Source organism: Stegodyphus dumicola, chromosome 6, assembly GCF_044657685.1.
Source record: "Stegodyphus dumicola isolate Sdum_Otavi_A_Nest chromosome 6, ASM4465768v1".
NCBI lineage: Eukaryota > Metazoa > Arthropoda > Arachnida > Araneae > Eresidae > Stegodyphus > Stegodyphus dumicola.
Window position 1 is genome coordinate 101203989 of NC_140773.1, and position 22716 is coordinate 101226704.

General features: G+C 34.4%; 1 protein-coding gene and 1 long non-coding RNA gene across 3 annotated transcripts in view; one reads left to right on the top strand and one right to left on the bottom strand.

The window, feature by feature from the left end:
- Positions 1-22716, bottom strand: part of LOC118195337 (uncharacterized) — a 116486-nt gene that overhangs the window by 12496 nt on the left and 81274 nt on the right. The gene's annotated exons all lie outside the window — the stretch shown is intronic.
- On the top strand, positions 5535-8931 carry LOC118195334 (uncharacterized). 2 transcript variants are annotated; one of them, XM_085818708.1, is made up of 3 exons: positions 5535-6364; positions 7379-7663; positions 8703-8931. In XM_085818708.1, the coding sequence occupies exons 1-2, from the start codon at positions 5809-5811 to the stop codon at positions 7651-7653; spliced, it is 831 nt and encodes a 276-aa protein (XP_085674834.1). In that variant the 5' UTR covers positions 5535-5808; the 3' UTR covers positions 7654-7663; positions 8703-8931. The 2 variants fall into 2 exon arrangements, with proteins under 2 accessions (XP_085674834.1, XP_035222527.2); XM_035366636.2 differs by having other exon boundaries at positions 5809-6373.

The window sequence follows — 22716 nt, forward strand, 5'->3', positions numbered from 1 at the left end:
TGATTTTCACAAAGAAAAAATAGTAAATATGCACACACAATTTTAGAATAATTGCGTGTCTTGTCAACCAGACACTCACGTGAAAGCACATCCTCTTAAAAACGGATAATATGCATTTTGAAATAGAGAAAAAAAATTTTGTCTCATTTAGAAGGCTTAAACTTACCGAATTATCAAACTTCTTTCTGCTTGTTAGAGCCAATTGACCTGGTTTCAGTCTTCTACTCAAGTGTATATAAGCTGCTCAGATTTCTTGTTGAGCATACTTCTTCTTTCAACATCATGGTAACATCAAAGGTGAGTTCTACAACTTAATTCCCTTTCAGAGTTCTGTGTATAGTGGAGGATTAGCCATGAAGGAGCTACAAAATTTTAACTTAATGTTCAAGTATGATTCTCTGAATCGAATTGTAGAAGTTGTCAATCTCAATGTTTAGTATTTCGTCGATTCTGGTTTTAATACTGAAAATTACTTTGTTCTTTAGACTATTATAAATTTTTCAAATGTTTCGAGTAGAAATCAATTGTTTTCCCATAAGAAAAACCAACAATAATTTAGAAAGAGTTACTCAATCTGTCTTTTAAAGACGGATTACTAGAAAATGCTTTTATAAATGTGGGAAGTAGATTTTACGCCTTCCTATGTTGCAAGAAAGTAGTTTTACCAATTTTCTAGGTTGAAGTGCACAGAAAAATAACTTTTAAGGGTGATCTTGTTTATCCTTAAACTTTGATTGCGGCAAAAATGGCAAGTACAAAAACGTTTTATGTTGCCAACCTCAGAAGTAGAATTTCGGTTGTTTATACTTTAATATGTACACATTTTTAGGGTAGAAGATCGCATTAAATTTGTACGGAACTTTATCCTTCTTTATCGCGTGCTTTCATTGTGTGATTGGCTATCAATGTGAAGGTCTGGAGTTCGAATCCCTTCGAAGACACTGCTGATTTTTCGTGTTTCCTGGTTTGAAAAAACTGCAGAGTGATGTGGAATTATGGTCTGTAATAAACCTTGAGTCCACAAAATGCTTCATGAAACGTATTCTATACTTACCAAAGTTTAGAATTACTAATTCTGTTATCCATCTCTTCTGAGTTAGCTGCTACCCATAGATACTTCTAAGTTTATACATATTTCATTTTTGCTCGAGCAGCAATGCAAAAAAGTATTACCTTTTCTTACGCTTAGTATAATTTTATTCCTGTTTGCTGATTTGCTTATTCCTCCTTTTACTCCTTTTTAAAAGTCTAATAATTTGAAATGGAATTTTCCTTCCCATTTCTCGAATGTTCGAGCATTGGTCTTTTCACATCTAAACAGGCTTCTATTTCTTTATATTCGTTGTTAAACTTACTAAAAGTAACTTGCGCACTAGCCGGGAGCACTTGATAATTGAGAAAATTTTATTTTTTCTTCCTTTAATTCAGAAAGAGAAACTTAAAACCACTGAATACGTAGAAAACTAGACACATTAATAAATAATTTAATTAAAAACAATAGCTCTATTAAAGTCAAAAATGCTCACAAATTCTTTGTTAAAATAAGCGCATATACAAATTGAAACAATTTATGTAATTCTGCATTATAACATCTAAATGATTCAAAATATGTGCTATAGGCCCCTATAAATGTGTTCCTTATTTCTCCTATTTTATAACAGTTTGACGACGCAGATTCTAATAAATTGCTCTTACCCACTTTTCTGTTTCAAAACTAGTCTTTCCTACTCCTCTTTCATGATAATGGCCAAAATTTTAAGATAACGTGATTGGAAGAAATTTCACTTCTATGAAACTTGCCCATACAAAAGTTAAATTTCAATTTAGGTAAAACAAAAACTAACAGGAAATTGTTACTTTTGTCTTAAGTATACTTACTCGATAACCTGGCTAATGGAGGTTGTCTACTGTGCCAGTGAGTTCACACTCAAATTCCGAATAAGATATAAATGTTTGTAATTATGCCTTGGGGAAATGAGGTAACTTAAAATCCGCCTGTCTAAAATTCCGTACGTAATTTTGACGGTAATCAGATGATTTCAAGACGCTCGGTTTTATCCCCCGAAGGTTTTTGGATGAAAACAAGTATGGTCTTCTCTCATCATTCATAACCACGTCTTAACCCACGTCCGATTTTTTTGAGACCATCTATGACTTGAGCACTGGATTGGAAAGAGCAAATTAAGCAGCTTAACTATGAAATTTATCAAAAGGACTGATTTTAAGGACGGCAAATTAAATGTGTTTCATATTTTTTTCAAAGTAATGATAATTAAGCAATCCCATTTAATACAGAATATATATCATATGATACAAGAAAGAGGATACATGAGCCACCATACATGAAAGACAAATTTAGACAAAATTCAGTTTTAGGTTGACACTGTAGAGAAACTGCCTGCATTCATTGGGTTTTTATTCTGAAAATAGAGAAAAAAAGAACACTGCTCAGAACGCTTTTAAATCTTGAAGAAGAGGAAAAATATTTTAGCTCCTTGAAGAAAAAATAATCCGTCTCCATACTCTATATATTTTCTTATAACCAAGTACTACACTTAGATTAAATTTTCGCTAATTTTTAATTTTTTTAACATGAACTGGGAAAATGATTCTTTTACATAAATCATATTATACACCAACGAAGTGTTCTCTTTGAGAAAAGCGAAATATTTTATGAATTAGTATCATACATTTGATTAAGGACTAAATAAATGAAGCAAAGGAATTAAGTTGGTTTGTTGGTTGTTTCAATATAGTAAAAGTCACAAGAGCAGTCTGCCCCGAGATCTAAGGATGTCTTCGTGGAGGACCTTCTGAAGGAAATTTGCTCGTATTCACGTTACGCATTTGCAAGTTACACCTTTTTACCGTGTGCCTTAAGTTCGAACCCAAGACTAACTACCTATATTTAGGAGTCTTAAGCGCTCGCACCAGTGGTACGATAAGCGTGAATTAGAAAATGCAAATGGAAATTTTCTCCGTTTATGCCTTTCATATTTATTAAAACTAATACAAGAAATTCAAGACGTACTCGCAAAAGACCTTTGTGACACCTAAGAAGTGGTTGGGTGTGGTGGTGTGATGTATTTAATTATGGCAAAGCACACTAGGGCTATCTGCCTAAGGGGAGGGATGTCTTCGTGGAGGACTTTCTAAGGGAAACTGGCTCGTATACACGTTATACATTGGGAAAACCTCGAAAACACCCATGCAGCCAGCCCGTTCGTGGGATTCGAACCTCGAACCGAACTACCAGTGTGCAGCGACTTTACCGCTCGGCCGCTGGTGGGCCGACACCTTATGAAGATACTTCTAAGTTAAACAGAATAAACAGATGCCCGATAGAGCATTTCTCAATTATTTTTATTTTTATTATCTACAACTAATGTTTCTGAATACCGTGAACTACAATCATAGCAACTTTTATTTAACATAGTTATGTTAGGTTTAAAAGTTTTAAGGTATCCTTCGTCATAAGAATAACAGTTGTAGACAGAATATTATTAAAATTAAGAAACTTCTCTGTAGTTTATTTTCAAGAACTTTATCATAAGAAGTAACTCTGTCTGGAAAATTTTAAGTCAATGAGCATTGCGTGCCTTTCCAGAACTAATAGGCATAATTTTGAATTCCGCTTTTGTCAAGAAATTGAACTGTCTTTTTCCTTCCTTTTCAATTTATGGATACGTTTCCTTATTTTTTTGCCCTAATTCCTATTTCCGACTAATTATTTTTCTAACTGCAATAAATCTTACTTAAGGCCTTACGTTAACTTTTCTTTTCGATTTTAATTGGTTTGTTTTGTTCCGCTCAGGTAAGGGATAAACATTTTAATCAATATTTTAAATACTGAACTTGTTTAATTACCTATATTTTTGCTTTAATTTTAAAGAAGAACTTTCAAACAGATCCTTAACGCATTTCGCATTAATACAATATGAAATTTTTTTTTTCCATTTTTAAAGATCTTTAAGGTCATTTTTATTTCTGAGAAAAAATATTCTTAGAAGAAATATTCCTCTTGGAAGTCAAAATTTTTACAAATTAAAATGCAAACTATTTTATAAATTGAAGCAAAAGTACTATTTTATAATCTAACTTCAATTATATTAATATATCAAATCTTACATTTCAATTTCTATAGATCTTTAAGATGAAAGCATCTGAATATTTTTTTTTTCATTTTAGCAAAAATACTATTTTATAAATTAAATTACAATATGAAATGTATATACATAATTTATATATTACCTGCAATTGAGCGATTTATCTATTAATTTCACCAATATGGAACACACACTGCACCCATAAGCTAAATTGTGTTCAAATGTCCTTAAGAAGAATTTGGTTTGTAATCAAGCTTTTTATGAAATTTGAATACAGTGCTGGCGCTATAATAAATGTTTAGGTAATAATTCTTTGTTAAATAAAGGGAAGATTTTAAGCATAGCTTCAATATTTCACAAAATTTGAAATCTTTCCTTGTAAAAGTTATAAACTAAGAGAAAAAGGAGATTAAATAAACAACTTTGTTATAAGATGCAAAGAAATACATTTCTCCTCTCTATTAATTCGCGATTTTAGTACTTTTTCACACTCGAATGACTGGAAACATTCTCCTTAAGCATTCAACAGGAATCACCATGCCTAAAAACAGTTTCATCGACCAGAGCGTTATCCAGAGTCCAGCACATGTAGTAACCGGTACCGCATCTGCAAATGAGGGGGGAGGGATAACACATATGCAACCATATGTTAGCTGAGAGTCTAATCTATATCCTTAGTTTCGAGTTAGAGGTCAATCTTCGTCAGCCATTAACCGTCCAAGTAGGTCGATGTTATTCCCCCAGTTCAAAACGGTACAACACGAAATATGAAGAAAATTCACGATTGCCTTTAGTTACTGATTTTTTGAAGGTCTGTTTTTCTCTCTTCTGGCCAAATTATTAAAAATGTAAAACTCGTTAATTAGATTTCCAGATCTTTTTGCTTTCATCAAAATGAAGATCTTACTATTTTCAGTTATTAAACTTGCTGTTTATTTCTTGGTTTGTAGAAAAAATGGTTTTATGTATTCTCAAACTATATTTATGATCTAACGTAAATAAAAAAAAAATAAAAAATTTGCAGCTATCCCCACTCTACTCCATGTTTAAGCAATAAGATCTGCAATAAAGTTGAACTGCACACTAAAATTTAAGATTTTGTTTTGTTACTGAAAATGAAATTGAAATGAAGAGGCCACAACCGCTTCAAGTAATTCGACATGCTTGAAAAGCTACTAAAATTAACAAATTCAGCAGGAGTGATATTCTACATGCACCCAACCATGAAAAATGCATTTTTATTCAGATTCAGCCCCATACATCATAATCAATTATTCTCTAAGTAACCAGTTTTTATAAACCGGTGCAACAGCATGGTTATTATCACAGATGTGAATTTTCTTCATGCATTATATGATCAACTCCTTGCCATTTGATTCATTCATTGTTCGCATAACAGCTTCTATAAGGTATTAATATCCGCGTGAGATTTCTTGCACTGAAGATAAACCACTTGGTTGAAGACGAGTCAATCTCTGTTACTGATACGTTTATGTCAATGCAGCAGCTAAATATAAATTTAAAACATTACAAAATACATACGGTACAGTTTTATCAGCCAACTTATTTTACCAATTGATAATGCAATCCTCAGAAGACAATTGTAAGAAGACAATTAGCAAGAACTGTAAAAATTCAGCGTTACACAACACTTGTGACTAAATTATATTCCATTACGTCTAAATTGAAATTTCTTTTTCAGATGTGGGTCTCATGGGCAATGCTCAGCTGCTTGATTCTCTCAGTTTCTGCAGGATATCTTAGCCATAGAGGAGGAGGAGGCGGTTACGGTGGAGGTGGCGGCGGAGGCCATGGAGGCGGTGGAGGAGGTGGTTATGGAGGCGGAGGAGGGCACGGAGGCGGAGGTGGTAATGGTTACGGAAGTGGTGGAGGAGGTGGCCATGGAGGAGGAGGTGGATATGGAAGCGGCGGTGGAGGTGGTCACGGAGGCGGCGACGGTTACGGAAGCGGCGGTGGAAGCGGTTATGGAAGCGGTGGTGGAAGCGGTTACGGAAGCGGCGGAGGAGGGGGTCACGATGGCGGCGGAGGTGGAGGTGGTCATGGCGGTGGATACGGAGGCGGTGGTCACGGAGGTGGATACGGAGGAGGTAATCATGGAGATGAGGAGATTTTCATTGCTGTACCCGTTAAATCTGGCGGAGGAGGAAGTTACGGAAGTAGCAAAAGCGGTTACAGCGGAGGTGGCAGTAAATATGGAGGAGGCAGCAGCGGATATTCTCTTTCCAGCATTGGAAAAGGTGGATACGGTAAATATCTATTTTAGTTAAAACACTTAAATTAAAATATTCTAAGAATTATCGATAACACTTGTTGTAATGTAGAAAAATTAGAGTAATATTTATTATATTTCTTTTTCTAATACTCATATTGATCTATGTATTGAGATTTCTGAGTCAGAAGAAAAAAGATTGAATCAGAAGAATAAAATCTTATTCAGTGATTATTTAGATAATAAATTAAAAGAAAAACTTTAATGTATAAACATTTCAGAGTTATACAAGACCGACACGTATTTATTTTATTAGTTCTACTGAAATTTTCCTAAAACGTCTTGCTGCGTCTTCAATAAATGGCAGCATAGTTTAAGATGCTGATACGAAAATTTAAGTACAAATTAACCAGTTTATTTACATAAGTACAAATTATAACAAGCATGAATAATTGCTTTGTTTATTAAATTTAAGTGCATTTTATGTATAGTGTTACATGGTCATTAATAATGCACTACGCATCTTTTATTATATTATAAACCTTAGAAGAAAAAAGAATCCAATATTCTATTGAAATTTGTCCAAATAAAGCCGGAAAGCATTGTTTTAATTATCATACTGGCTAGTATAGAATATAGTCACACATATAAAATGACTGCGTATTTTTTAAGATGGTTTTCAAGAAGGAATAATTTCCTACAGTAATACTTGAGCTTGCTGTGTTATTATACAAGAAAACAGCTGAAAGTTTTATCACATATCAAGATAAAAATAACTAAATCTTTTCTTTAAACGTCAGAATTAAGAGAGAAATCAGATATTATTTTTATATATATTCTAAATACTGGATTTCATGTTACGACAGGTATTGCTTCTTAGAGAAGCATTAATGAAATGAGCACAGTTTTTGTATTCAAGTCAGTACTATAGTGTATAAAATCGGAGTTTCGGAAGAAAAAGGCAGTAAAAGTTAATAACGCACTAAATTACACTTATCTTCATTAAATGCGATCTTGATCTTAATTTATAGAACTTTTACAGGTGGCAGTGAATACGGTGGAGGATATGGCGGCGGCCATGGGAAAGGTGGTGATGGTGAGGTAGCTCTTATTGGACTCAGCCTTAAAAGCATTGGAGGTGGACATGGAGGCGGCGGCGGAGGAGGAGGATATGGTGGCGGTGGAGGTGGAGGACATGGGGGAGGTTCTGGAGGTGGATACGGAAGTGGACATGGATACGGCAGCGGATCGGGAAGTGGATATGGAGGAGGATCTGGAGGTGGTGGAGGTAAAGGTGGAAAAGGAGGATACTGGTAATCACTCCAAGGTAATCACTCCATATGATTTATAATTTAGAATTTATTTCATACCTTAGTTAGTAAGTTGTTGACGTCTTAGATTAATGATTTAACACCGACTATCAAATAAGCGTTAAATGCCAGGGTTTTTTTTTTCATTTGAAACGAATACTAAACTATTTAGTCAATATTTAAATCTTTTGGTTCAATTTTACGTCTTACCAATGTTTAGAATGCATAATTAATAAGCTCAATAATAATAAATAATTTTATTTTTAATGCTAATCTATACCTTGCATAATCAAAATTTAGATTTTTTATTATTACGAATTCTAATTTTTTTAATATTTATTATCAAATGTATAATAACTTAATAAAAATGATGTAATGATTTTACGAAGAAAGAAAATGTTTTAGTTAGCTGAATGTAAAGTAAATGCGAAGTTCTTTTAATGATTACAAATCGCTAAAGATTAGTTTTCTCTTTGTTGTCCTTAATAGATTTTTTATCCTTAATAATACCCTATGACAGCGGTAAGATAATTTACTGGAACTCATATAAGCATAATAATTGCAGACCTATTTAAGTTCTCTGTTCAAGACCCTGAACGTTCACTAAAGCATGCAGATGCTTTACAATAGATCCGGATAGAATATTAGTATGATAATATAGATACAATATTGACCAGATAGAATATTGCTCCTCTTTTCGAGCATTTCACTGTGCTATCACAAACACTTGTGAACAGTATTCTTATACGGCAAGCTAGACCAAATGTTATTAAACAAATATATCTCGTTCTTTCAGTTTAAGTAATTTTTATGTGTATTTCATCTTTCATTTATTGTAATAACTAAGATTTTCAATGCGTCTTTAAATAATTTTATGTTATAAATTTCACATAAATTTGATATTTTTGTAATTATTACTAATAATTTATAATAATAAATTTTTGGCTAACTTCTCAATGAGATAATTTATGCTACAGTCGCAATCTGTTTTTAATTTTCTACTTCTCTTTCACAAATTTTATTACATAAAGGTTTATCTTTCATTTTTTATTTCAGGAATAATTTAATATGAAAAGAGTTTCCTGCAAACGGAAATTAAGCGACATTCTGCATTATGGGTGCTTCTCTGAGCATTCCGTCAGTTTGATCTCAACAATTAAAACTGTAGATGTCACTGGTGAGAAACCCAAGCAAACAGCTAGAAATTCGCTGTGGTGAATCCTTTTCTGTATGGTTCCTTAAAACTCATGCAGTAATAAAATGTGATTTGTAAATACCTTTAAAACAGTGTCCTTATTTTTCTTTATTGTTCTGTAATATTTAATTTTAAATAATATTTTAGTAACGTATGTAACTGCTCGAAAAATTGGTTATCTTTAACAACAGATTAACTCAGTTAAGGGAAATTAACAGTTTAGCCACAAATCCAATTAACAAAGCATATGCTACATGTAGAACTTATGAATCTATTTTTAAGTAGTAGGAGATTGGTTTGTATTTAATTTAAACATGATTCAACAATTAATGTTGAGGGATGTTTTAACTAAGTAGTAAAATGTATGAAGTGATGGTATAATTACGAAAATTAAATTATAAAGTATCGATTTCAGAACTACTAAAAGATAGCTTGAAATGCTTCATTAATTTCTATTAACTCACATATGTGATTATCATCACTTTTAACACAGCTTGAAATCTTATGAAAGAGAATAATTCCGCTAACTGAAATTTTTAAGTTTAATATCATACGAAGAATTTACAAAATGTTGTTTTTCTTTAAATATGAGATTTCCCCTTCATGAAGAAAGTGACAACTGAGGTAGACAGCCTTATATAGATGTTTTCCCCATATTATTGCTTTAATACGATACACAAACATTCATCTAATATTCATTTATTAGTGCCTGGCTTCTGGCACATAAGCCATTAGCTTTTTTGATTTACGATCCTTCTGAGCGACAGAAATAAAAACAGAGCCCTTATTTAAGTGTTCTTTGTCCATAGGTTGTTCGCCCACGAAGAGAAAACTCTGCAGAATTCCTGAGTCTAATGTAAAACACATGAACAATTATGCCCTGTCAAAAGACGGAAAGATACTGCACCTGTATCGCAAATGCACAAATTAAAATAGGAATAATGCTTTCTTTTCCGAGAGACACAAGCCTTTACTTTATATTTTGTACACAAAACTGAAACTTAAATTTTAATAACTTCCAGTTTTATCAGTCTGTCAGTTAAGTTCGTGAAATTTCTGGGATTTGTAGGAAGTCTTTCCTTTCTTTGTCAGAAAACCTGTACTCTCATTTTCCTATACGCCACAATGCGCTCTCTCCCACTGTAGTACTACTGAGTCGGTAGAGGTATTCAAAAAGTGTCGAAACTTAAATACATTTTGAGTAACAAATTCAATCGTTGGCAAGAATCTGAGAGCAGATTTAAACTCCGAGAGGACGACGGCTATGGCAAAAGAGGTCCAACAACAGCAAGGCTATGACAAGGCCATGTGAATCACTTTAAATTCACCCTGAAAACTAGTGGTGCATTACATATTTTATAAAAGAAGAAAGATGTACTGCGTACACAATGTCTAACGCTTGAGTCCCTGTACATTATTGAACCGTCTGTATATATGTAAGTCCGGTGATTCTTGGGAAAACGGCTTTCAGTAGTTTCCAAAGCAACTGAACTTGTTACGGAGAAACACATTTCTTCTATAAACTCTTAAAGTCATCGAATATAACATTCACGTAAAATTAAAAAATTTATCCAAACAAGGCAAATAACACCATTTTAAACCTTAAATAATAAAAAACATGAGTTTGATTTAAAATAGAAAAAGGAAATTTTTAGTCTCATTTGTTCATCTGTCATGCTTGTTTCACTTGTCATCCCATTTAAGTACACTGATAGGCATAAAGTCATTAAATATATATCCTACGCTGCCATCTAGGCTTCCATATTTAATTACTGTAATTAAAAATCCTTTAAATCATGTTTTTCTATATTATTTATTCTATGAGAAAGTATCTCATCTTTAATCATTCAGTTTTGGAGGAAAAACTTCTTGATTTAATTCAGCTTTTAGCAATATAATTATATCAATGTTTAATGTATCAGTTGTTGTAAAGAAAGAAGTAGAGGGCGCTGCTTGGCAGTAGCGCAATGCATGTAAGTAGAAACGAAATGTCGTTTTTAGGCAACATGATTTCTGTGAAGGTAGTCCACCTAACAATAGGACAGTTGTAAATATGTAAATATAACGAATAATAAATAGCATTAGAAAACTGAACCATCGGATGTTTTGTGATTGCTCTACGGGCCGCCATGGATAAATGCAGGTTCGTCACAATGGTGCATCTTACGGAAAGTTTGGATTTGTTAAAGTGAACTTCACGAGGAAGTACGTGTCCAGACCATGCCCTAGGTAAGAGCATGATTATTATTAAATTTTGAACGTGTTTGATTTGAATTTTGATAATTTGCAGTCTTAGGTACATTTGTGTATTAACGCGAAATAATGGCAGAACTAGATAGATTAAAACGAAAGAGAACCGCATTGAGAACGGTAGTATCTAAACTATTAAAGAAAGTCGAGGATAGCTTAGCAAAGAAAGATACAGATGAATTATGCGAAGTGCATGAATTATTAATAGAAAGGAAAAGTAATTTGAAAGAATTAGACGAGGCAATTCATTCCGTAATTGAGATAGATTCTCTAGAAGCGGATGTAGTTAGTTCTGAGGAATATCAGGAAAAATGTTCTCGAGCTATTTAACGAATTAATCGAATGTTGGAAGAGGATAAAATAAGTATTAAAGATCCTGAACAAAACTTGGTTAGACTGCAAAATGTACAAACTACGGTAAAACTTCCAAAACTAGTTTTAGAGAAATATTCAGGTGATCCTGAAAAATTTACGGAGTTTTGGAACAGTTACGAAAGCACTATAGACAAAAACGAAAGTCTTAGTAAGATCGAAAAATTCGCATACTTGAAAACATTTTTTACAGGTGCCGCGAGTAATGTAGTATCTTCATTAGAATTAAATGCAAAAAATTACGATGAGAGTATAAAATCTTTAAAGGATAGATTCGGGAAAAAAGAAATAATAATTAGTCAATTCATGAACAAACTGTTAAATTTAGAACCAGTAAGGAATTCAAATAATATTAAAGCTTTACGTAGGTTATATGATGAAATCGAAATTGCAGTTCGGAATTTGGAAGCGCAAGGAGTTACGAAAGGTTCATTTGGTCAGTTATTAATACCTGTGTTGTTAAAAGCTATTCCAGAAGAGTTCGTTCTGGAATTTTATCGGAGGAAAAACCCAAATGAAGAAATTAATGTTTCAGACTTGTTGGACTTCATAAAGCGGGAAATTGAATGTCGTGAAGCGTCGAGTTTATTGACGCGAGATAAAAGAAATACCTTGCCTCCACGTTTCGAACATGCTAAGTCTGATTATAAAAAAATTCACAGAAATGTACCTACGGCTGCCAGTTTCAATGCTGTTGATAATCGTGCATGCATCTTCTGCGAAAAGTCCCATAATTCATTTTCTTGTGATAAAAGCATTAAAGAAAAATTGTGTAAGTTACGTACTGAAAATAGATGCTTTATTTGTTTTCGAAAATATCACATTTGGAAATCGTGCAGAAATAAAACTAACTGCTTAAAATGCGGGTTTAAGTCGCATCATGAGTCACTATGTACGAGTAGTTCAAATCGTAACAAAGCGCGAACGGCTTCAAATCAAAACATAAAAGAATTGTGCGAAAGCTCGCGAGACAATTCAGTAGATGAAACACAAAACTCCCCAACAGAACACACGCTTTCTGTTGTTCCTTGTGATAAATCATTGAAGAAAAATGCTTTATTGCAAACCTGTTCAGTGTTAGCTCATTATGACGGAAAGTCAGAGTTAACTAATTTAATTTTCGATTGTGGTGCTACACGAAGTTTTGTTCATATTAGTGTAGTTAAGAAATTAAACTTAAAATTTGTTGGAGAAGAAACATTGTCTATTTATTCTTTCGGAATGAAATACGCAGTACCTAAAACATATAAGGTTGTCGAATTCTGTGTTTCGGATGCGAAGCAAAAGAACAAAATAAAAATCAGCTGTCTCGTCACTGATGCCATAACGGCTGCGCATATGACCACGCCGTCAAAACAAACACTAAAAATGATGTATGAGTGCGGATTGCGAATCGCTTGTTTATGTAAAAGAAGCGTTGGAATTCTAATAGGTGTGGATTATTACTGGAAGATGGTAAGGGGGGAAAAGATTCAATTAAGAAAGGAAATTTATGCGATTTCTACTATGTTTGGATGGGTCCCAGTTGGCCTTCAAGATAAAGAGAGCGAAATAGTATCTCAAAACACGGCAATAGTAAACCTTTCTTCTTGCGTAACTGATTCATTGAGATCGTTATGGACTTTAGATTTGATGGGCCTTACCGATGACTCAGCGATTTCTAACGAGGTGAGAGAAATGATTCAAAGCTTTGAAAAGGAAATACGGGTAGAAGGTAATAGGTACTATGTCAGTTTATTATGGAAATCGGAAGCAGGGCAATTAGAAAATAATTCCGGAGTAGCATTAAGACGATTTGAAAGTCTTAAAAATAGACTTATTAGAAATCCTGAGATTTATCAGCAGTATAAATCCGTAATTGAAGAGCAAATGAAGGAGGGTATAGTTGAGAAGTGTTCACAGGAAATAACGGAGGCATCGTATTTTATGCCGCACAGGGAAATAATAAAACCTAAGGAAACCACAAGGTGTAGAATTGTTTACGACGCGATCTCTTCTAGAACTAAAGGTGTAAAGTCCTTAAATGATTTTTTAGACATTGGACCTAGTTTGATCCCCGTGGTTTTGGACATAATTTTGAAATTTCGGAAATATGAAATTGCTTTCAGCGGAGATTTAGCTAAGGCCTTTTTAATGATAGGAATCTTAGAAAAGGATAGGGAATTTCTTTGGTTTTTTAAATTAAAATTTCTTTGGTTCGGGAATAGTGAGGAAAAATATAAAGTTTTAAGGTTTAAACGTCTTCCATTCGGACTTTGCTGTAGTCCAGCAATTTTAGCGATGACTATAAAATTCCACATTAAAAAATATAAAAGCACAAATCCAGAAAGTTATGACGTTAGATTCCTCGTTATATGTAGACGATTTATACTACGGTGCAGACACTATTGAAGATGCATGTCAATTATCCTCAGCCGCGGTTAAGATTTTTAAAGACGCTGAGATGAATTTGAGAAAATTAAGGTCAAATTCCGAGGAACTTAATTCCTGGTGGATTGGAAAAGGTTATAACATAGAACCAGCTAAAGAGTCAAAATTTTTGGGCATGATCTGGAACTCTGAAGCAGATAAGATCAAGTTGAATTGCGAATTTTTAGGAAATTTATCCCATGACAGTGCTGAGGCCACAAAAAGGAAACCAAATGGTGGCCAAAGTTTACGATCCAATTGGTGTGTTTCAACCCTTTGTGATGAAAATGAAAATTCTGTTACAAAAAATTTGGACATTAGGTGGGGACTGGGATGATACCCTTCCATTCGAAATAATTAAGGACTGGAGTCGCTGGCAAGCTGAATTAAAGGTGTTGGAGGAGTTTTCTCTTCCGAGAAAATATTTTGGTAGTAGTGAAAAATCTAATGTTAGTCTTCATGTATTCGCTGACGCTAGCCCTAAAGCGTACGGCGCAGTAGCATACTTTAGATACCTTGATTCAGAAAACATTATTTGCGCCAGTTTCATTACCGCAAAGGGTCGCGTAGCTCCACTCAAGACTATAACTTTACCTCGTTTGGAGTTGATGGCTGCTTTAGTAGCCGCCAAATTGTCTATGTATTTGACAAAGCTGTTTCCTGAACTGTGTCATCAAAAGTTTCTTTGGAGTGATAGCCAAATAACTATCTACTGGATAAAGGGATGTGCAAGAAACTGGAAACCCTTTCTATCAAACCGAGTTTCTGATATTCAGTCACTCACGGATCCTGAATGCTGGTTTCACTGCAGTGGGAGTGAAAACCCTGCTGACCTTTTATCTCGAGGAGAAAATGCCTTTAATCTTGTGAGAAGTTCCCTTTGGTTACAGGGACCTAGCTGGCTGTCTCAACCTGAAAGTGTTTGGCCAGTAAATCAACAGACCAACATCGACGAGGAGAGCGTTCAGAACGAAGCAAGGGTGCAAACATCTCTTCATGTTTCTGTTCAAGACGTAGAATCTTCGGCATTACTACAGTTAACGCGATTCAGCAGGCTGCTGAAGGTGTATCGAATTGCGGTTTATGTTATGCGGTTTGCCAACAATATAAAACGAAATTCAGTGAAAGTCAAAGGTTCATTAAGCTCTGTTGAGATTTCACGAGCTGAGTTCTATTGGGTAAAAGTTACACAGCGAAAATACTTTGCGAAAGAGATTCTAGATCTATCAAGTGGAAAATGCTTAGAAAAGACATCGTCGATTTATTCACTTAACCCAGAATTGGATACCCATGGTCTTCTGCGTTTAAAGGGCAGACTTCAATTCTCAGACTTTTCTTTCGAAGAAAAACACCCATGGCTGTTACCTTATAAAGATAGATACAGTGAACTAGTAATTTTTGAGTCTCATAACAAATTGTTTCATGCTGGAGTCGAAGCTACCTTGGCCATTATTAGAGAAAAGTTTTGGATTATAAAAGGACGCCAATTCGTCAAGTCCACGTTAAGTAAGTGCTTTTTGTGTAAACTATACAAGGTGCCTGCCGGTACACAGGAAACCGCTCCTTTACCACCCGATCGTGTTCTTCAATCATCTCCATTTTCTGTAACAGGGCTGGATTATGCTGGTCCCTTTTTTACAAAGGACAGCAAGAATAAACATTATCTGCTTTTGTTTACATGTGCTACAACTCGAGCTTTACATCTAGAACTTGTCCCTTCTATGAGCGTGGAGAATTTCATGCTTGCGTTTCGCAGGTTTATTTCTCGTCGTGGATTATGCTCAACGATATATTCGGACAATGCCAAGACATTTAAATGTGCTGATCTCGAGTTGCGAAAAATTTGGAAGTGTATTCAACATCCATCTGTACAAAAATTTGTTTTCTTCCCACGGTATAAGTTTATTGTGGAAAAAGGAGCATGGTGGGGAGGGTTCTGGGAAAGGCATTTTAGAACGATCAAAACTTGTTTAATGAAAATAGTTGGACGTTCTAGTCTCTGTTTGAATGAGCTAGAAACAGTCTTCGTAGAAATCGAAGCCATAATTAATTCAAGACCCATAATGTATGTCTACAATGACCCTTCAGAACCTTCACCGCTAACTCCTGCTCATTTCTTAATTGGTAAACGTTTACTTTCTCTTCCAGTTACAAGAGTGTGCAGAGAAGACTTGATTGGGTCTAGACATTCCTTGATCAAAAGGTATAAACATCAACAAACCTTGTTAAACCACTTTTGGAATAGGTGGAGGAAGGATTACTTGCTTTCTTTAAGATCTGTGAATTTATGTCCACCTACTAAAGTGTCTAGTCAGTTTAATGTTAATGACGTAGTCCTTGTACATGACGACCGTTTACCTAGGAATTTGTGGACACTAGGTAAGATAATAGAAACTTATTCTGGCAGAGATGGTCAGGTTCGCTCGTGTCTCATTAAAACTCAAACAGGTAATCTAAAGAGACCAGTACAATTGCTGTACAACCTTGAAGTGCATAATTAGTAGTAAAGAGTTACAGTGTAATAATCTCATTTGTTGTTTGCACATATGTCATCTTCTGAATATCTTTATTGATTGTTGCTAAATGTAGTTTAGTTTATATAATTATTGGGAATTTTGATTTAGTATAATGTTTCTTATTTAGTAATTACTTTATAAGTTGATTTAACGTGTTTAAACATTACTTAATTGTTATTTGTAATTTGATGTAGTTTATATAGTATTCAAATGTTGTGTTTGATTTAGAAATACTGGTTTATTTTGTATTCGGTTTGTGTGAACTTAAAGAGTTCACAGGGAGTGTTGTAAAGAAAGAAGTAGAGGGCGCTGCTTGGCAGTAGCGCAATGCATGTAAGTAGAAACGAAATGTCGTTTTTAGGCAACATGATTTCTGTGAAGGTAGTCCACCTAACAATAGGACAGTTGTAGATATGTAAACATAACGAATAATAAATAGCATTAGAAAACTGAACCATCGGATGTTTTGTGATTGCTCTACGGGCCGCCATGGATAAATGCAGGTTCGTCACATCAGTTACCAGATAAAAATCATAGTTCTAATTTAATTGGGATAAAGCTCTTACTCGTAAACCGCTAAGCAGCTTTATGAAATTTGAGAACAAATTTGTCAATCCTTGATATCAAGTCACCAATAATGTAACTCAAAGAACAAGCAAGATAAAATAAAATTTAATAACATATACACTGCTAAGTAATAAATACATAAAAATAGTTTTTAATGAAGCATTGAATTCTCGAGTGATATCAAAACTACATAAGTATAAACAACAACAAAAGTCTAATTTCCGCTGCCTTCATTGCATTTTTTTCAACTGCTGTTTCAAAAGACCTTGATGTCAATTGTCTTTCGATCCAAAAGGAAGAAAAGGTCGGAAAGGTTAAGGAATATACATATTTTAAGCTATAACTGATACAGAAAACAAGAAATTGCAAAAATATTTAACACAAGCATTAAAATTACAATATGATACTTACTTTACATTGCTTGCATACTCCTCAAAAAATGTTTCAAGAATAGCTTTAGCAAAATTGCAAGATTTCTTAAATGTCCGGAAAAAGGTTTTGAAAACATAATGGAAGGATCCATGTTAATACTGTCCGCACCATACGATACTATTCTCTACAAGGAATGGAAGCTCGGCTCATTCCATATTCGCTATCATGTTATATATTTATTTCACTTAAAATTTAAAGTACATATATGCTTTGTGCACATAGCAGTTCCATCAACAATCCTATAAGAAGGCACAGGACAGCTACTGCCTTCCCTAAGTAGTAAGATAAATGTTCATTGTTCGCCAAATTAATGACTCAGATAAACGGTTTCTCTGAGAATAATGCACAGTATTTCAAACGAAATGCAGCCTACCAGCGGCCAAGCGGTAAAGACGCTGAATACTGGTAGTTCGGTCCGAGGTTCGAATCCCGCGAACGGGCTGGCTGCATGGGCGCTTTCGTGGTTTTCCCCATGTGTAACGTGTATACGAGCCAGTTTCTCTTAGAACGTCCTCCACGAAGGCATCCCTCCCTTTAGGCAGATAGCCCTCGTTGGCTTTGCCATGATTAAGTAGTCCAATTCTAATCCAATCAGACGAAATGCCCGACATTTGCTAAGCTTTTTCTGAGATCAAAGCATTTATGCACCGGACATTATTCAAACTTCACTGCAGTGCATTAACGGGTCTCACAAGAAAAAGTAGAGCTTCAAATTATGCAATTTATTTTATTGATTTGTATTTTTGTACTTATTGTTAATAACCCTTCATGTTTTTTTTTTCATTTATTAATGTCATAAAGGAAAAAGAATACAAAATGGGAAATTCGTTGTTATGATAGTAGATATAATTTTTGGTGTTTATCTTGCTGTCACTTGTCTACACATTGAAACGGAGAATTTTAGTTCATGGATTCGGAAATAATTATAGTTTCAGATTAAAGCGTCGAAAGGCCAAACACCCATGAACAGACAAATCATGCTCGTTCATGCTAGTCTCTAAGTTTAGAATAATTTGCAGGTTATATATTTGACAGAAATGTAATTATAAAAATAAATAAATGGTTCGTATCCACTAACAAGGACTTCCGCCAACTTGAACCCTCAGTATTTTCGGGAAATATGCAAATATTTGCATATATATGAGAAAATTTCTTTATTCTTTGGAGCAGATTATGTATGAATGTATATAATGTGTGTGTATTTAATTATGGCAAAGCACACTAGGGCTATCTGCCTAAGGGGAGGGATGCCTTCGTGGAGGACTTTCTAAGGGAAACTGGCTCGTATACACGTTACACGTGGGGAAAACCAAGAAAACACCCATGCAGCCAGCCCGTTCGCGGGATTCGAACCTCGGACCGAACTACCAGTGTTCAGCGACTTTACCGCTCGGCCGCTGGTGGGCCCTGAATGTATATAAATAATATTTTGAAGAATCTGTATGAATATTCTCTTCTCAAAGTGCACAGTGATAAACTATTTAATTCCTATATTGCTGTAGATAAGTAACCAAACTATGTAAGCAATATTAATATCTGGCAAAGCAACAGTATTAAGAGACTAGAAGAGAAACAAGCTAATGTGACAATCAAAATCGTAAAAACAACCTTGTATTTAGCGTAAGAATAATGAAACAATCGATTTCGAGGGCAGCTAAAGGTCCCTCCTCATCAGTAGAAAGAAATACCTAGAAAGAAGAAAATAAAGGAGAAGGAGTCTCAGAAACACGTGGTCCTTGTCACCACTGCACGTGGTTATAACTGGATTTTTAATCAGAATGGCACTGGCCGCCTACTTTTACTGAGCCAGGCTATCTGATCAAGCATAAAGGGCAAGAAAAATTAGCAAAGTTAAAATAGGGAGCGAGGGGCAAATGCACCTCCACGCTCAAAATCTGAACTTCAAATAATGGAAAGCAACCACTGAACGGATTTTTATACCCTCTGGTAGTACCAAACGGGAGGAGGTAACGCCATCTATCGACAAAAATAACTGAATTAAGATAGTAGAATTTTAAAGGCATTAGGAAGGACTGGATTGGACTTCAAATCATTAACTAAACCTGTTAAATCTTTGTGAATGTGAAAAGCGTCAAGAAAATCCAATTCACCTATCGAAGATGCCTTTTGGATAATTTTTGCAGACCCAAAGTCAAAATTATGGTTAAATGTCCAACTATGATACGCTATTGAAGACTTGTTAATTTCGCCTTTTCTGACATAAGATTCATGTTCCTTGATACGAAACTTCAACGCTCTTTTTGTTTGGCCAATATATCTTAAACCACACTGACACGATATACTTTAAATTCCCCAAGAATTCAAGACAGAAACGCAATCTTTTAGAATCGAAGGGTGAATTTTATTAATAGGGGAGAAACCGACATGAAAATTGAATTTCTGGAGAATCCGTGCAATTTTATATCTAACAGAAGGATAAAATGGAAGCACGACAAGGTCATTAATATTATTTCTAACAGTGGAATGTCTTCTTTGATGGGAATCTGAAAAATTTTTAACGGCTTTATCAATAATCATGGGAGAAAATCCACGGTCAATCGCAATTTCTCACAAATAATTAAGTTCATTGGTAAGCAAAGATTCAGAGGAACAAACTTTAAGCGCGCGGAATACATAATAGTATAAAGAAGCCATTTTTTGCTTAACAGGGTGGCATGACTTGGCATGGGGTGGTAAACAAACTGCAAAGGCTTACGGTACACAGTGGTGGAAAATCATTTTCATTGCGGATTATAAGAATATCAAGGAAGGGGAGGGAATTGTTGGATTCAATTTCAAGAGTGAATTGGATGGCTGGATCAATTGAATTCATAATAGATAGAATCTCGGATAAATCATCTTTATAACCGTCAAAAAGTGCGAAAGTGTCGTCAACATACCGAATCCAAAGATGAAAAGATAGTTTATCAAATAATTTCATCTCAAAACAGTGCATATAAATGTCAGCAAGTACCGGACTGAGAGGATTACCCATAGCCAATCCTTCAACTTGACGAAAATATGCATTTTGGAAAACAAAGTTAATTTGTAAGATAAAGAATTTTTACCAACTTTTTCATACCTTAAATTTCCGCTTTAAATGAAATTTGATGTCTTCCATGCGGCTACTTCGCAGCTTAACTGGGAAACGTATTAACTTAATCTTGTAACGGGGAAATAGTAGCAAATAACAAGCTGATGGGTTGTAAAAAGAAAGTACTTTTTTTCCTTGCTTTACGGTCTTATTAAGTTAATTCATATCGAAAAGAAAAGAACAAATATCGTTTTACGTGATTTGTAAAAATATGGACAAACACTAATTGAAAACATATATGAGGCTAAAACTCTGTGCATGTCTATTTCTTTATTAGTTTATATTCTCTTTCAAAAACGATCGTCCGAGAACACGGAAAATAATATTTTGAAATTTTGAAAAATCTCTTAATACTCACTTAGAAATTATGCAAATATGTATTCAAGAAATCTGTTTCCCAATTTTAAGCCGGTTATATAACCAGAGTTCAGCACTCTTATCCATTCTGCCTTTGATGGCCTAACATACAGCCGATAGTACTGACGGTTCAAAAATACGCAGTTACACAGCCGATATAAACTGACGGTTCAAAAATACGCATATATTTACATCTGGCGATGCAGTGATATCTTCCTTAACTTAACAAAATGCTGCCAAATTCTGTCAAAAGACTCACCTTTGGATATTAAGACATCATATTTAAAAACTTTCTATGGATTTTCTATAGACATTTAGTGGCTAATTTTAACAGATATAGTTTTGTTTCTAAATCATAATTGGCTGTATTTTTTTCAAATTAATCTGCAGCTTAACAGACTTTACTTGTAAGAACTTCAAGAGACATAAGGGGAACAGAAAATGAAGCAAATATTTTTTTTTTTAATTTGAAAGTTTTCAGACTTTAAATTACGTCCAAAGGGGCGTTTTATCATCATTTTGTGTATTACCTTTATTTATTAAATATCATGTTCTTTGCACTTAAACCATAAAATTCAGTTCAAGAGCAATATCGCAAAATAATTTTAAATTGTGCATATCTTTAGAACAGTCTCGCGCGCTGGAGATAAAACTGTTTTTTCTGTACAATGTTGCCATTGCTCGCTTTGAAATTCTTGAGTTTGTTAATCAAAAATTCGTTAAAGTTTTACAAAATATGAAATCGCTAATAAAACAAATTTCAAATTTGGGCTTCCAGATGCCCATATTAGCAGTGGGATTACGTCATTCAAAATTGGATGGCTCTAGGTACCGTTGTTTAATCACAATGCGAGAAATATACATACATTTATGCAGATTCTTCGTTATTTAATTTGTTCAAATATAATACAGGGCGATAGTATTTGGTGGCAACAGTTTGAAAAGTGAAACGGACATTCAGAATAATTCGACGCAAAACGAAAACAATAGTCCCTCAGGGACAATGCCCCTTTCAACTAATAATTATAACTAAGCATTTGTAACACTTAACAATAGGCAATACTAATTGCAGTGAGCCTATAAATTAGACTAATTAGAAACTGTTCAGCTGTTTTTTCAAACAGCCTGTCTTCTTTCAGGTTTATTGCAGTGAGCTTTATTTCATACTGACGTGGCTGAGTTATCAAAAGCTTGCCAAAAGTTGCAAGGTCTTCGAATGGTGAAGATTTCCCTTTTTTCCTTCAATTACGCTCAGTAGTAGTTGAGGTTTAGTTGTCTCAGTGTGCGGTTTAGTTTAAAAAAACGCTCAAGATACTTTGCAGGATGGTAACAAAGCTAGAAGTGGTCCCCAAAACGAATTTTATAATATGAAGGTAAACTTTAATGTAAATAAATGAAAAAATGAGAAAATATACTAATAAGAAGAGTGACGACACCTGCAATCACAGCGCAGCACACAGTGCTGCAACCAGGTTATTTAAGATACGTTACGTACTTGGACAGACGGCAACAAAAAATACATATTTAACAAAGTGCCATTTTATTCAGTAGTAAAAAGGCTCTTCATAATGTAAGGATCTTAAGTTTTACTAACGTTTATTTTATTTTAAATCTTTACTATCACTTCTTATTTTCTACTTCCGGCCAGAATTATAAGCGTTAAAGTATTTATGCAAAGTTTGTCTGGCGAACGCCAAGTATTTAAGTTGTGGCTTTTTGCCAAGCGAGAGAGAGGAAGCAGTGAGTCGAAGCAGGCCGCTTACCTTAGAAGTTTTACGCAGTTGCTGGTTGCCTTCCAGGCCAGAGGTTTTAATCCTCTTGATAATTTTTAAACGTATTGTAGTGTTCACAGTTCTCTGTACTACATACGGCTTCCTG

Bases quoted from the DNA above. Each gene is read 5' to 3' on its own strand.
- LOC118195334 (XM_035366636.2), top strand. From the start codon at position 5,809: ATGTGGGTCTCATGGGCAATGCTCAGCTGCTTGATTCTCTCAGTTTCT. The intron at 6,374-7,378 runs GTAAATATCTAT...GAACTTTTACAG, and splicing joins CATTGGAAAAGGTGGATACG to GTGGCAGTGAATACGGTGGA.